Source organism: Vicia villosa, linkage group LG2, assembly GCF_029867415.1.
Source record: "Vicia villosa cultivar HV-30 ecotype Madison, WI linkage group LG2, Vvil1.0, whole genome shotgun sequence".
In the NCBI taxonomy this organism is placed as follows: domain Eukaryota; kingdom Viridiplantae; phylum Streptophyta; class Magnoliopsida; order Fabales; family Fabaceae; genus Vicia; species Vicia villosa.
Window position 1 is genome coordinate 126,623,166 of NC_081181.1, and position 17,384 is coordinate 126,640,549.

Consider the following 17,384-nt stretch of genomic DNA (forward strand, 5'->3'; position numbering starts at 1 on the left):
CATTAAAATGTCATATTGATTGTTGGTTTTTCTACTAGAAGGATTTGATGGTATTTTCTATCACAAATTTTGATAGAATCTCATCCATTCAATATTTATAGAACATGGATACAAAACTTTCACATGATACACCATTTGATGAAATCATGCTTTTGTGCATAAATATACTATTTGTCTTATATTGGGATATAGACAATTGTGGCAGACAAAAACAAAAGCAACCAAAGTGTTAGTTTATTTGTCATCATCCAATAATTTGTAACTTAATCACTTCAAAAACTTCATTATATAAAGTTTAACAATTCCCCTTTATATTAAGCCTATCTTATATTAACCTCTCTAGTATTTCCTTCTCTTCACATAAAGTTCAGTCACTTTATACCAATATGTAGAAAAGTGTGACATATTAAAGAGAATCATGACAGAGAGAAAGAAAGATGAAAAATAATTAAAACAAAATGAATTTTGATAGTAAACAATAATATTGAAAGGAACATATAACTAAAAAAGGCTTAGTTTGCATTTTATATTTTCTGTTTTTGGTCATTTCCCAGTACTGAACATAATCAAGTTCTTGCAGATATAATAATTATTTAGATATTTTGAGAAAAACCTATTCTCTCAAGAAACTGTATATAATTCAAAAATCTCTGTGACACATATTTAGAAATTGTACCATACAAAAACCACAATATGTAGTCTTGTTTGCTCATCAAACTCAAGCATATATCATCAATTCCACCACTGCTTCAAAAGTACAATTCTAAAAGCTCTACTTTCTGATACAACTTTAGAATATTTGGAAAAAACCCTAATATTGGGACCCATATGAGATTCATATACTAAGTTGATAGTCACAAATACATTTTTACCCTTCACTTTTTTAATTCTAGTACAACAATATCTTAGTAGCTATAGAAAAATAATATTTTCATGTAGGGGCCATGTCTGATTTTCTCCATCAAAAGAAGAACCTATTGAACTCCCAAATCACACTAGCATCATTCTTCTATTACCATTCATTCCTTCATTCATTCAGTAACATCTACTTTTTTCTTTCCTTTCAATATATCATATCATTTCATACAATACAAACATTACATTACATACATACATACCCTTTTTCTCAAATTAAAATATTTAATTAAACACTTTGTTTATATTATTTTATAATATAGTATAGTATATCTGATAAATCTGATAAATGATAATTGACAATACCTTTTGATCCAAGTAAATTCCTGGTCACTTTCTAAGCTCTCTTTTGTCCCTTCCCTTTTTATGAACACCTCTCTGTCAACATCAGTCCTTCTCTCCCAGATATCTTTTCTGATTTTCTCTCTTTATCACTCCATGTACCATGTGCAATGTGCATGCTCTCTCTATATCATTATATATTATATATATGCTACTATATAATTACAACCTACACCAATACATTTCATGCAGTGGTAATAGTAAGTAGTACTCACTACTACTCATTCACCTACCCTCTTTTCTTTTGTTTTTTTGTGTTTGTTTTGTTCTTGTTTTCAGTCCAACAAAACAAGATGGAACAACCTCAACAACAGCAACAAAATGATCAGGAAAATGGAGGAGGTGGCAGTAGTGGAAAAGGGAGTGGTTTTATGAGCAGACAAAGTAGTACAAGGTGGACACCAACAACAGACCAGATAAGAATATTGAAGGATCTTTACTACAACAATGGAATAAGATCACCAAGTGCTGAACAGATTCAGAGGATCTCTGCTAGGTTAAGACAGTACGGTAAGATTGAAGGAAAAAATGTGTTTTATTGGTTTCAAAACCATAAAGCTAGAGAAAGACAGAAGAAAAGGTTCACTTCTGATGTTAATGTTCTTCCCATCATTCAAAGACCTCCTAATAATATCTCTATTGCTTCTCCTAACTGGAAACCTGATCATGAACAACAACAACAACAACAACAATCCATTCTTCACACCAACCATTCCAATTACAACATTTCATCTTCTGGTATAGTTCCAAACAAATTTGATTAAATACTATATACATATATAAATATATACTTATATTCATTTTTGTGTTTTTATTATAGGGCTTTCTTCTGCTTCATGTTCTTCTGCTGAGATGGTTGCTATAGGTTATGGATCTGTGCCTATGGAGAAGAGTTTTAGGGTAAGTTTATATATATTCTTCTAGCCATTTTTCTTCATTGTTCAATATTCATGTAGCTTCTTTAATTTGTAATGCATCCATGTGAGATTTGATATAAAGAGAAACAGTCCATAAAACTTCCATAATAAGATTAAGAATTAAGAACTTCATATAATACTTGTAATAATGTCACCAACAAGATTTCACTTTCACTAGTTACTACTTTTACAGAATATTAAAACTCTACTCTTAGGTATATAGCTTTAGACATGTCACATATATATTTTTTTCTTCTGCAAAATCTTGAACCATTTAATTTTAATAGTATTAAGTTTTGATTTTTTTTTTTTTACTCTTAGGAGTGTTGTACAATATCAGCTGGATGTAGCAGTAGTCAAGTTGGAAGCACCATGAACAACCACTTAGGATGGATTGGTCATCATCATCATCCTCATCATGTTGATCCATATTCTTCTTCACCTTATGCTAATATATTTGAAAAAATAACAACCAATGATGAAATCATGGAAGAAGAAGAATATGAAAATGGTTCACCTGAGATTGAAACCCTTCCTTTATTTCCTATGCATGGTGAAGACATTCATGGTGGATACTGTAACCTGAAATCAAATTCATCTAACTATGCTGCTGCTCATGGTTGGTATCAAGGTGAAGATCATGGTTTCATCAATGCTTCTCGTACTACTTCCTTGGAACTTAGCCTCAACTCTTACACTCGTAGGTCACCAGATTATGCTAATTGAATAGGCTTAGTTTCAAGATTTGAAGATTTCAAGATTAAGCTTAATTTACTTATTAATCATATATGCTATTTATATATAACGAGTTTAGGTTATGTAAGTTATTAAGGTTAATTAATGAATGTGAAGTTAGTTTATTTCTGGTTTTAGTTAAGAGATGTTCCTAACTTGACACGTGTCGAGTTGGTAACTTAATTGGAATGATACTGACTAATTATTATTATTAATAATTATAATTATTGTTGTGTTATTTTGTTGTCTAGAAACATTCTTTTCATTAATTTGTTCTAATTCAAATGATTGGGTTTAGAAAATGATAAAACAGAAAAAAGTGATGATGTTGGAATGTTAGTAAAAGTTTAATGATGCATAAAAGATTAACCAACAACTCACTCAAGTGGTTGTTGTAGTAATCATATTTGGCTTGTAACTAGTGCAATGAGGTGCATAAAAGAACAGTGCTCCATCGTTTTCTATGAATCAGTGACGCATTAATGACATATTTTTTAGATGAAGGTTTTTGGGTGTGAAATTGAATATATAATGTTATTCTTCTATGTGAACAAGCTTTTCTTATACACCACGCAAAATTTCAATTTTGTCCCAGCTTCCGTAGTACATCCATTAACACCATATATTTTTATAAATATTGATTTCTTCCGTAGATGTATCTACGGAAGCGTATAAAATATAGTGAAATTTGAGATTTTCTCAATTAATTAGGAAAATATCAAGTTCCGTAAATACATTTATGAAACACTCTATTGACACAACCCATCAAGCTTTTTCGTAGAGGCATCTACGAAAGATTTTTTCCAATTAATTGGGAAAATTCCAAATTAATTAAGTTTAATTACATTTAGATAATCGTTAAAACAAAGTGAAATTTGGAATTCTCAATTAATTAGGAAAATCCCAAATTAAGTTACAAATTAATTTAGAAAACCCCAAATTAATTGGAAAATTAAGTTTATGAAATCTTCCGTAGATGCATCTACGAAAAAAACCAATTTTTTAAAAAAAAAAATGCTTTCGAAGATACATCTACGGAAGCAAGAGGCCAATTTTATCAATTCGGTGGTGCGTAAGAAGAGCATGGGATGGAAAAAGAAATCCTCATTAATAATGTTAACTTGCTACATTTCAAGTAATAATAATGTTATTTTATATAATAATGTCCTTATTATATATTGTCCATAATCATACTTTATTTTGATAGGAATAAAGTAGTCACTATAAATAATAAATAATGAATGTTGTGTTATTAGGCAAGTGGAAATGGAGGATATTGACGGAGAAGAATGCGGTGTGGAGAAATATCCTTAATAGTAGATATGTGAATACGGAATTAAAAAATCCTCATTGGTGATAAAAGTGTGGTGGTTAACTCAAATCTAATATGGTGGGAGGATCTTTTGACCTCTGATAATTACGTCAATCTTTTGGAAAATCACTTTGCCGGGTCGGTTAACTGTTGTGTGGGGAATGGAAAGGATACTCCCTTTTGGTTCGCCAAATGGGGTGGCGATAAATCCTTTATGGAGGCTTTTCCGGATATCTTTATAGAAGCGGTGAATGACAAGGCAACAGTGGCAGAGGCGGGTTGCTGGACAGGTTTAGAGTGGAATTGGAATCTTCAGTCTATGGTCATGGATAGTAGTAGAATTCAGGAGCAGTCTTGATATGATTTTTCCGATACCGTTTCGCAGATTGCTCTTAAGGGAGAGAGGGTGTATTACAGTTTCAAGTGGGCTAGAGATGTGGAAGGCATTTATACGCTTCGGTCTGATTTTCGGTGGTATTCTAATTTCTTGGGGTGGAATTGTGTGTTTTGTTTAACAGAGGAGGAAAATCTTCCTCATCTCTTAGGAGGTTGTAAAACTGTTTTGGCTATATGGAGTAAGGTTTTTGAGTGGTTAGGATCGGTGAAGGATCTATCGATGTTGGAATTCTTTAATTTTTTTCTACCATTTCGATAAGGTGAAGTGTGCGGCTAAAAGGAAGGTGATGGCGGTTATTTGGTTATCGACAGTTTTGAGTATTTGGTTAAAGCGAAACGCAATCATTTTCAAAGATGATTCGTTTATCTTCGATGAGTGCTTAACCAAGATAATCGGTGATGCGTGGTTATGGCTGCAATCCTATTGTAAAATTAATTCTGGATGTAATTTCCATACATGGAGCTTACACCCGCTTATTTGCTTTAGGCTTAGGTGATTGGATACTGGTGGGTGCGCTTACACTGTCCAGGTTGGTTCTGTTGTAGCTCCATGTGACTGTTGTTGTTTCTGTTTTGTTGGTTTGGTGAGGTGTAGTATCAGTCAGGTTTGAAGCTGTTTCGGTGCAGTAGTAGCAGCCTTTTGGTTCAGTGCAGGGTTGGGCTTAGGATCTTCGTTCGTAGAGGTTGATGGTTGTTGCCGTAATAGGTTTTGGTATTGTTTTGGGGGAGGTCGGTGGTTCTTGGTTGTGCAGTTTTTTTGGAGCTGTGGTTTTAAGCTTTAGGTCTCTTTTATGTGGTGGGGGGTTTAGTCATAGTCTTTTCTTCTAAGTCTCCATCTTCTGTTTCTTTGTAGTATGGCGACACATCAATTCTATGTACTGTTTCTTTTTGGTTTGTTGTTGCTATTTTTTATTTACATTGGTTGTTGTATTGACTCTTTTATTTGGAATACTCTGCCTTTCTCTTGATTTATGATGTAGAGGTTTTTCGTTTGAATTGACTCTTTTATTTGGGTGGAATACTCCATCTTTCCCTATATATTCCATTGCCTATTAAAAAAATAAATAAAGTAGTCACTACTTGAAATGTAATAATTTTCAATATTGGTTCGGTTATATCATTATTTTCTTTTGACAATTTCTACTCACCAAAAATATGTTTAAGAGGCCCGTTTTTATTGATCCAGATGAGACTTTGTATGACTTTTATAGATGAGGAGTCTGTTGATCATTTATTGATTACTATTAAAAGTTGTTATTTGTATTTGATATAACTTTTTTATAAATGGTTGGTGCTGGAAGTTAGTGATTCTTTCATGTTTAATTTGTTTATATTTATCATTATTGAGTGGCTTCGGGTCACTTTGTCGAGTTAGTCGGGTTCGGTCTTTATTTGAACAGTTGATTGTTAAGTTTTTTTTCAGGTCTTGTTTAATTTATAATATTATTTTTTATATTTTATTTTGATATTATCTATTTTTAATTTTTTTTTGTTGTTATTAACATGTTTTCAGATAGATTTTTTTTCTTATTAGAAAGTTAGATAAAATTATTTGGACCATAAAATTATAGTGGGAGAGAATTCAATTATCCATTATAGAATATTGGTTGTGAATGTAACAGTTAAGAGGAGAGAAAAGAGAAGAAGTCTTATGAGAGCTCAACGGATCAAGTGGTGACATTTAAAAGGTGAAAAACAAGGGAGTTTCAAACACAAGATCTTGGTGAGAGGATTCATACAATCATAAAATGTGCAAATGATATGTGAGACAAGATGACTCAACAAATTAGAAAAGTAATTAAAGACACATTGGTAGAATCAAGAGGTTTTGGACCTAGGGGTAAAAAAATTGGTGGTAGAATATAAGTGTTTCGGGTAAAGTTTGATTAAAAATGAATGTTTTAAATAATGGTCTAGGTGTAAAAATATTGAAAGTTGAAAAAGTATAAGAATGCTAAGAAAGAAACCAAGAATACCACGAATAAAACAAGAACCTAATCTTTTGACGAATTATACCAATTTTTAGAAAGCATGGAGGAAAAAAATGTATTTATAAACTTGATAAGGGAAAAGAATGAAAGACAGGAGATTTAGAAAAGAGAAGTATGTTAAAGATGAATAAGAAAAAGTCTTGGTTCAAGAAAAATGTTTAAAGGATAAGTGGAAGACATTTTTTTTAATTAAGAATATGATATCTTACTAGATCTAACATACTTGACATTAGAGAAGAAAATTAAACTATAACTATACTACCGTTAGATTAAAAAATATGAAGAAACAAAATAATTGAAAATGATGAGTAACAATAAGGCGGTTAGGCCATACAACATGCATATTATAGTGTAAAAAATTATTGAAGATACATGCGTTGATTCACTTACCAAACTCTTTAACGAGATTATAAGGTCAAAGTATCCAATCTATAAGAATAACAGATATATACAAAATTATGTAAATTATAGGGGGTTAAACTAATGAGTCATACCATGAAATTGGGAAAAAAAGGGATTGAACAGAGACTAAGAAAAATACTCAAGTTACTAAGAATCAATTTGGTTTTACATTTTCGAGGTCGACCATGGAAGCGATATATCTACTACAACGTGTGATAGAGTAGTATCCGATGGACCAACAAGACTTGTATTTAATTTTTATTGACTTGTAAAATTTGTATACTAGAGTGCATAGAGAGATTTTATGGAAAATTTTAGAGAAGAAATAGATTGGAGTTGTCTATATTTAAATTATCCAAGATATGTATGAAGGGGTATCGACTAAAATGAATACATAGGGTGAAGAGATAGACGATTTCCTCATTACAATAGAATTTTACCAGAATTAAACTCTAAGTCCCTATTTTTTATTTTAATTTTGGATATACTCACAAAACACATCAAAGAGCTAACACTGAGATATATGTTTTTTGAAGATGATATAGTCCTACTTTAAGAGTCGATATAGAATTTAAATGAAAGGTTGAAATTTTGGAGACAAGTCTTAGAATCACATGACTTTCACCTAAACAAAAGTACGATAGAATATAAGGAATGTAAGTTCATCAAAATGAAAAATATTTATACGCTAGAGGTGAAAGTAAAAAATTATAGGGTTAATAGCTATTTACCCCCCTGCCATATAGGCGAGATTTGATTTTTCCCCTCTTAAAAAAAAAATTTGTGATTCCCCCCTTGAGAAACCCAGATTCCAAATTGCATCCCCCCTCATACTGACTTGGCCATGGAATCTTCATACTTTGCCTGCCAAGTGGCTTTTTTATTTTTTTTTTAAATCCACGTCATTTTTTCATTTTTTTATATATTATTTTTATTATTACGTTTTTTATAATTGTTATTTTAATAATTTTTATAAATTATTTTCATAGAGTATTTATTAGTTTTTATGAATTATAAAAATTAATGTTTGGGCCTAAGCCCTTACTTGTTACATTAGAAGCCCATTTATGGGAGTCTGTTTTTAATTCAAAGGGATGTGTGTGTGTTTGCTTTATAAAGACTCATTTTGTCTTTGAAATAATCGATGTGGGACTCAGCAGCACTAACAAAAAACAATAACAACAGCCATAGAAGTATGGTATCTGAAAACAAGCTTTGGTGCTGAAATGAAGATAAGGTTTGTCTTTGTACGTCGAGATCAGTGTCCATGAGCATATTCATCATCCCTGAAAATTTCAGTTTAAGAGCACGGTCACGGATGAAGAAGCCATGGAATGGATATACTTTGGAAATTATGCTCGTATATCAACTCACCTAAAATACCACGGCCATGGAGGTTTCTGCTTGAACCTGTGTCAGCATCAAACCTTAATGTCATAACAGTTCTTAGATAGCATATCTTTGAAAGGAAAAAAAACCAAACTTTTTGCAGCATATTTCTTACCTGCAGTGCATCTCATGCTTCCTGAAAGGATCTCCAAAGTTAAGAAAGCTCACATGATAGAACTCATCGCCGGATACATCAGAACCATACATGGGAATTGAATGTGTATGATTTGTTGTATCATACACACTAACAATCACTGTTTGTTTGCTAGCAAGTTGCTGAAGCAATTTCCCAACTAATGATTCTATTTCAAACACCCCTCTCATTGCTTTCTTCAATTACAACTAGTAGCAAGGCATATTCATCATTCATTGCAGCTAGCCAAGTTGGATAGGAAGGAGCTTGTTTAGTTGTTTTTGGTTCACCATGAGCCAAAAGAAGATTAGGCCATACCCTTGGACATACAAAACTAGATTACAATCTGGTTCTCATGTAATGATCTCAATAGGAACTTTGTATTCAACAATTAATTTTGCATGACTAGGTATCAAGTTCATGAATTGTTTAATATGAAGCACTAAGTTAGACATGGACACAAGATGGGTGCATGAGGTGGTTGTTGTTGTTGTTCCATAGAAATTAGCAGTATGAATATATGAAGTGGATGGTGTTGTTATTGTTTTTTGTTAGTGCTACTGAGTCCCACATCGATTATTTCAAAGATAAAATGAGTCTTTATAAAGCAAACACACACACAACCCTTTGAATTAAAAACAGACTCTTATAAATGGGCTTCTAATGCAACAAATAAGGACTTAGGCCCAAATATTAATTTTTACAATTCATAAAAACTAATAAATACTCTATAAAAATAATTTATAAAAATAATTTATAAAAATTATTAAAATAACAATTATAAAAAACGTAATAATAAAAATAATATATAAAAAAATGAAAAAATGACAAAAATTATTAAAATAACAATTATAAAAAACGTAATAATAAAAATAATATATAAAAAATGAAAAAATGACGTGGATTTAAAAAAAAATTGAAAAAGCCACTTGGCAGGCCAGGTATGAAGATTCCATGGCCAAGTCAGCATGAGGGGGGATGCAATTTGGAATCTGGGTTTCTCAAGGGGGGAATCACAAATTTTTTTTTTTAAGAGGGGGAAAATCAAATCTCGCCTATATGGCAGGGGGGTAAATAGCTATTAACCCAAAATTATATCACCTCCTAAGTCAAGTCAGAAAATTTAAATGTTTTTGATCTGTAATATATAACAATGGAGAAATAGGAAATAGTGTAAATCATAAAATTGATAGGCTGAAATGGAACAAGGCATCAAAGGTTTTATGCGACATAAAAGTATTGGTCAAGTTAAAAAGAAATGTTATCGATCAATGCTAATACATGAGATGCTCTGTAGGACAAAACGTTTGTAACTTAAGAATTAACACGAGAATAAAATAAGTGTAGTAGAAATGAAATTACTGTATTTGATGTGTGATAAGATGAGAAGATGTTTTGGACTGGCCCAATGGCTGAGCATGGCCCAATCCGCTTATGAGTCTAGGACGCTCCAAAAGAGTTGGCCCAATCAGTAGGGACAACAAAAGACGTTTTCCCTTCTGCCCCTCAGCAGGGCACGCGTGGCCGGTTGGCCCACTTGGCCAACTAGACCACTGATGCCCTTGAACTACGCTCCTGCCCGCGCCAACGGTTAGTTTCACCTTGCCCGAGCAGGTCATCTAGGATGACGGGCACGAGCTGGCCGTCCCTGCTTCCACGCGGAATTCCTGTCAGTTACCTATTTTTAGGCCTAAATCCTAGATGCCCAGCTCAGAAATAGGGACTAACGGCCATGCGCTGGGACATTATAAATACCTTCTCATTTGAGAGGGTCTGGTTTTCAAATCTTATCCAAAATACTCTCACGTATCTCTGCACTCTTATTGACTTTATCACCGGAGTGTCTTGCAAGTACACCCCTACTTTTTGATTTCAACATTGTACGCGAAGTCTCTGGTCCACCTCATATTCTAATCAACCGGTAAGATCAGAAGAAATAAGATTTAAAATGACAATATTAAAGAGAATCTTGAGGCAACACATATAATTTATGGATTGGAAAAATATAATTTATGAATCGGATAAAAATATAATTTTGAATAGATCGAAAATTAATTTATGTATCGATTTTACGTACACTTTAATTATTGATGTTAAAAGATTTATTAAAAAATTTATTTTGTTTAAAATTAAAATGCTAATTCTAATAGTTTTTCTAAAAAATATTTTTAAACAAATGCACCGTAAATTTGTTTTTTTTTTTTAATTAAGTAATTTATTGACGGGAATTTCACGTAAATTTAACTCCAAGCACTTGTGATACTTAAAAATAAAATTGTTCCTCTTAATACATAGTACTAGTACTATTTTGATATAAAAAAACCACTTTAATATCATTTTATTTATGTTTGTATAGCGCGTGAGTAAGAGTAAAGAAGTACTGTAGACATACATTGAAGTGGGGACCATTGAAGTACTGTAGAAAATTTTGTTTTTATTTTCTCTATTACTCACTCCAATTGTTATTATTATTTTGTGCTATTCATAGAGATACAGCTTTATTTGTGTGTATCTCTCTGAGGATTTTATGGTGCTATGTGTAAATGACAGAAGGATAGGACTATGAAATTGCATAAAAATAAATAGGGCAAGAAACAGGTCCGTTAAAGTAGAGAAATTAAAAGAGAATAGAATTAGACTATGCAAACTAGGAGAGTATATATTTTGAAGTTTGAACCTACATTGGAAATAGTTATCACATACTACTACTATAATTATTAGGAATAGGAATGAATGTGTTCTCTCCTCACCTTTGCTTTGAGGGTATTCTCTCCAATGGCTCTCTTCACCAACCTAGCTATGACATGTTTATAATTTTTTTAAATGATTATTATTTTTTATTTGTTGTAAAAGACCTACCAAACTTGTCGTGAATCAACTTTATTTGTAAGCAACAAAGAAGGATATACTAGATTAAGAGGACAAACCAAAGGGAAAAAAATCAGGATAACCAAAGTCTTACATAATAAAATAGAAACCACTAAATTTTTCCTATAGATTATTTTTAATGGAATATTTCACATATGTTTGTCCAACCTATGTAGTTGTATTTTTTATGAGGTACTTTAAGTGAAAATATTAACCTACATAATTGAATAGTTGAAGGTTTTTTCTTTACCCACCTCTCTATGGGGTCAACCCCAGCGAAAACCCCACTTTACTCCTGCTTCGGAAATGCATTTCCGAAGTATTTTTTTTAAATTTTCTCAGACTTCGGAAGTGCATCTCCGAAAACACCAAATGGGGGGTGTTTTCGAAGATGTACTTCCGAAAACACCTTTTTTCAGATTTTGGGGGGTTTCGGAAATGCACATCCGAATTATGCAGAAATTGTGTTTTTTTTTTATGTTTTTCGAAACAGTCTCGTATTTTTAATTAAAGGAAAACGCCAAATAAAATAAGCGACATATAAACAGAAAATACTAATATGATAAATAAAATCCAAATAATATATACAAGCCGATCCAAATAGTAATAGTGTGCGAAAGATACAATCCGAAAACAAAAAAAATAAACTCGGACCCCTACTGGGTATGCCTAACCCTCTCTCCCTGGGACCTCCTCTGCCGCCTGTATGCCGCCGCACGGCCCACATCAGTGACGATCATCTCCATCACGGCGACTGCCTCTGGACCACCCAGATGAACGACACCTCGATCCAACGCGTCCCGCCCAAGCATCTCTATCCGATGGCAGATCGGCAGGAGATCAATGACGTGGTCATCCTCGGCCTACTGGTTCTCCAGGATCTCCTCGTGTGCTGGCCTAGGAGCGCCGGGAGCGTTGGGTCTCAGCAAAGGATGTGACAGCCGATAGAACCATGTGACGTACCCCTCCACACTGTGTCAGTCCTGGGTGACCCGAATGCGACGATACTCCTCCGGTACCACATGACGCTCCCAATCCTCAAATATGCCAATGAGCTGCACTCAGGTCACTGTGTCGGGAGCAGCCTTAAAAGGTGACCTGGGTATCATCTGCACATACCCAAACTGTCGCATGCACCGCTCAGGGAGATACCGGACCATGGTGCTGGTCCCACATGCCAACCATCCAGAATATAAAGATATGCCGTCAAAGGGGACAACATGGGTGTAGTCTCTGAATGGCCTCCAAGTGACGTCATCGTGCATCGTGCGGTCGAGGTACCCACGGTATGGTCCCACTGCATTGTTCCCCCTCTGGAGAACGTATCTGGCGGCCCTGGGCATGGCGTCATCGTACTCAGGATCAATGTGGAAGTCGTGGATGCGGGAGAAGTAAGAGATGATCCAGCTCTGAAACACAAACACGATAATGTATTAAAAATAAATACGAAACAATTAAAATGAAACGTAGCGTAAGTAGTGTGCAGGATCCGGTCAACTGCCTGGTCCTCCAGTGGAGGCCTCATTCAGCTTCTGGTATAGGTATGCCAGAGTAGCTGACCCCAGTTCCACTGGTGAACGGTAGTCAAGTCCATGAAGTAGCGGAGGTAGGTCACGTCGACGTACCTTGCACTCTTGTCCACAAAGATTGCAGCGCCTACCACAAACATGTACCAGCACCGGAGAGCGCAGCTACGGTGATACTGTGTAAATAGGTCGTCACCCGCATCCTCGGTTTCGGCCGCCGCCACCAGGTGGTGCTCGAAATAAGCGGTCAGTGTGGTGAACCGGATATGAGGCCCATTTGTCGTGATGCACTCAAAGTCAGCAACTTCGGGCTCCATACCCAAATAGAGCGCCATCCACTCACTGGATTCGATCCTCTGGATCCGGGAGTGGTGCAACAGCGCCCCCTGATCGGCAGGTGGAGAAGACACTGCACATCATGCAGGGTGATCGTCATCTCCCCAACCGGAAAGTGGAAAGAAGACGTCTCCCTGTGCCACCGCTCCACAAAGGCCCCCTGCATGCCGTGGCTGATGGTGGTATACCCCGTCATGCAGAGCCCACTAAGCCCTAAAGCTCTCACCGCGTCATTAAACCACTCAGCAGTTGGTTTAAACAGACTGAAAACCTTCCGGGAGTGGTTCACCATTTTCAAAGGCTCTCTCTCCTGTTACAAAAAAACAAATAAAAAAGTATGTTAAATAGACCGTTGAGAAAATATTGAATAAACGGCTAAATTATAAACGGTTAAATAATATAGTCGGGCAAATTATAAAAAATACCTCTCCCTTCCAGATACGCCAAGCAACGTGCTCGTGGTAGGTAATCAGCACAGAAGTGTCACTGGGCCCTCCCGGGTAGCCCTTCTCCTGCTCCTCCTCCTCCCTGTGTGGAGGGTGGACATCCGGTACCTCCTCCGCCTCATGGTATGTCACTGCCTCCTCCTCCTCCTCCTCTCGCTGGCGGGAAGAAGATACCCGAGCCAGACGAATCCTCGATCCAGATGTAGAGGTACCCTCGTCCATCTCCACGGGAACTCGCACACGTCCTCGGCCATGCCCCCGTCCCTGCGTCGACGCCAGCTGCGCCGCCCGCTCGCGTCTAGCCGACGCAGTCTGGGTCTCTCTACCCTGTCTCATGTGTGCTTGGTTGCCTGACATGTTCCTGAAAACAATTGAAATCGATTAATATGCGAGACAACAGAAAAAACTAAAAAAAATTGCATTTCTGATACACTTCGGAAGTTCATTTCCGAAACTGGGAATGGAGGTGTTTTCGGAAATGAACTTCCGAAACACCCCTACAAAGAAGTTTTCTGCAACTTCCATGGCAGACCCCAAAATCCTACTTCAAAACTACTTTTATTCATTCTAAACAACCTAAATAGCAGTACCAACTTACCCCAATGTGGTTTTTGCAATTTCTAAACACCCTAATAGATATTTTAATAATGGATCTAAAAATTGAAAAAATTGAAAAACTTACCAATTGAAGAGATTGTGATGATTTAGGTTGTGTTTGGGAAGCTTTTGGAATGTCTAACTGTTTGATACACACTTGCTTTTGCAGAAATTTTTGAAGAGAGGAAGTTTGAAGTAGACTTAGGGTAAAATGAATGGGGGAGGGGGGTTGTTTTGCTTAATCTGCAAAACGCGCAATATTTCGGAAATGAACTTCTGAAATGCTGTTTTCGGAAATGCATTTCCGAAATAAGACAAATTTTAAAGAAAAAAAAAGGCGCTTTCGGAGATGCATCTCCGAAAACACCTTTTTCTTGCATTTCGGAAATGCATTTCCGAAGTCAGGGGTATATGTGGTTTTTCACCAGAGGTGACCTAGAAGGTTGGGAGGTGGGCAAAGAAAATGTCATAGTTGAAAGTACTTATTAATATTTTTATGAGGAATCAGTCAATTTTGATGCATTTTTTAGTCAATTTTGTTACTTGTTCATTTTGTATGTCATTTGATATTATTCAATATTTCCATGTTCTTTGAAGCCTAGAATGTGTATTTTTGTAACTTTGCATTCTTGGAATATTTAGCACTCATCTTGTATAATAATCACCTCTTATCTTGATTACAAACTTAAAATTTAATTTAATTTTAGTGACTTTACTAGGTAATTTTTTAACTTAATTTTATATTTACCATATGTAAGTCTATAGATGTGGTATTTTGGATCGAATTCTAGTCTCCACAAAGATAGTTGTATGGTTCGATAGTGGTTAAGCATGAAGTCGAAGTTTGTTTATATGTTGATGTTAAAGCTTTGCGTGTTGTAGTTGATGTACGCTCAAGCATGCAGTAGTCAAAATATGCTATGTTATGAGCCTGTTGAATTGGGCCAGCTGTTAGCCCAATTCTTTAAGTTAGCTTGTTGATTAACTTAGCTTGTTGGTTAAGTTAGCTTAGCGATTAGGCTAACTTGTAGTCTATAGTAGGCTTATCTCTCAGGTTGTTGAGAGAGAGTTAAGAGTTGGTTGTTATCCACTTGTAATCTATAAACCCTATTATTGAGAAAGTGAATAGTAAAATTGTTTTAACCAACTTTATCATCTTTTTTTTCATCCTCTTCTCTCTCTCTCTCTCTCTCTCTCTCTCTCTCTTTTGAAAATTGAAACAAGTTTCTTGTATCTGTTCAAGAATTATCTCTTTCTCACATGATCACTTTGTTCCTGGTGCAATGTTAATCATAACAAATTGGTGCGGTGAGCGTGGATAAGATGCCGTCAACAAAGTTTGAGATTGAGAAATCACCAGTGTAAATGATTTCGGTTTATGGCACTTGAAGATGCAAGTCCTTCTTGTCCAACAAGGTTTACTAAAAGCGTTGAAGGGAGACAAAACCATGAATGTTGCCCTAACGGAGAAGGAGAAAACAACGATGTTGGAGAAAACCCATAGGGCTATCATCTTGAGCCTTGGTGATAAGATTCTAAGACAGGTGTCAAAGGAGAAAATTTAAAAAGATGTGTGGAGCAAACTCAAAGGATTGTACATGACTAAATCCTTGGTAAATCGTCTTGAAGCAAGCTTTGTATTCATTCAAGATGAGTGAAGACAAAATTTAACTTCCTAGATGTAACACCCCAAATCTACCCCTTAATTAAAAAGAGCAAACAGAGTAACAAGCAACTAATTTGAGGCGTCACATATTCAACTTAAACAAAACTACAATTCATGCTCAAAGTACATGGATACATAACACTTATATCGGAGGAAACTCATAATTCACCGAACATATAAATCCAAACAACTTCATCATATTGCAGCGGAATCCAAATAACAACACAATATCCAAATCTTATATTCTTTTCAACATGGCACAATAGGTCCAAGACGTCTCCACAAGACATAACATCAAAGTTCAAGAAAAGATAATCAACATAAAACAAGACACAAGCAAGTATCGCAAACATCCCCCCGAGTGCTACGTATCAGAGCATTGACACACCGACTCGAGCTATAAGGTACACGGCTACTCCACGTCGTTACCTGCACGTTACCAACAGAAGGTAACATTCAAACATAAGGGGTGAGATATCATTCATTATAAAGAAACGTATGATAATGTTCAAAGCAAGAGAAAAGATCATACGTTGGGCACCACTTTTCATCACTATATATTAACTTAGGAAACGGAAACAATGTCATCAATTCAACTATGACAATATATACAATTCATAAGTAAAATTCCAACACAATCACAACAAATGTCTCATCATCAAGTCATCACGTCTTAACAAACATATGTTCATCATGTCACAATACCATAATCAAATAAGACTCAAATGCAACTCACATGTGACTCGACTTATGCAAATGCATGTGGTACCATTTGGATTAAAACTCCCACGTCTCAAGTTTTGCCATTGGGCACACCATCGCTAATTGCCATTAAGGCCACCGTCGCTTTTTACCATTAAGGTCACCGTCTCTTTATGCAACGGATGTGACTCAATAAATGCAACATCCATACAAACACGACATTCACAATACATCACAAATACCGACTAAACATCATTACTATTATAGTAATTCGCCACTTCTCAATCACGTCGCTACGTTGCATCATCATACAACAACACACTACTTCACCACACAAATCATAACATCAAACAAATTCATTTAAAGAAAGATTCTAAAAGGTTTATAAGCATTCTTAAATCATATTCCTTAGAAAGGTCTCAATTATAGCTTCACATAGGTTCAAACGACACTTAAAAAGGAGTTACGGTTCAAAAGTTACATCATTTCAAAGTTTGGAAAAAGTTCTGTAAAACAGGGTTCGCGGCGCCAACAAGGTTCGCGGCGCGAACTGAACGAATAAAATATTCCTAACTTTCTGCCAAGAAGTTCGCGGCGCTAACAAGGGTTCGCGGCGCGAACTGAGTGAACCAAATCTTCCCAAGTTTCTGCCAAGAACTTCGCGGCGCCAACAAAGGTTCGCGGTGCGAACTGGCGATTTTCAGAAAACCC

General features: G+C 35.4%; 1 protein-coding gene across 1 annotated transcript; it reads left to right on the forward strand.

Moving 5' to 3' along the window:
• Positions 1–1,550: 1,550 nt before the first annotated feature.
• On the forward strand, positions 1,551–2,900 carry LOC131646757 (protein WUSCHEL). Its single transcript, XM_058916720.1, has 3 exons — positions 1,551–1,995; positions 2,078–2,157; positions 2,499–2,900. The coding sequence occupies exons 1-3, from the start codon at positions 1,551–1,553 to the stop codon at positions 2,898–2,900; spliced, it is 927 nt and encodes a 308-aa protein (XP_058772703.1).
• The last annotated feature ends 14,484 nt before the right edge of the window (positions 2,901–17,384 follow it).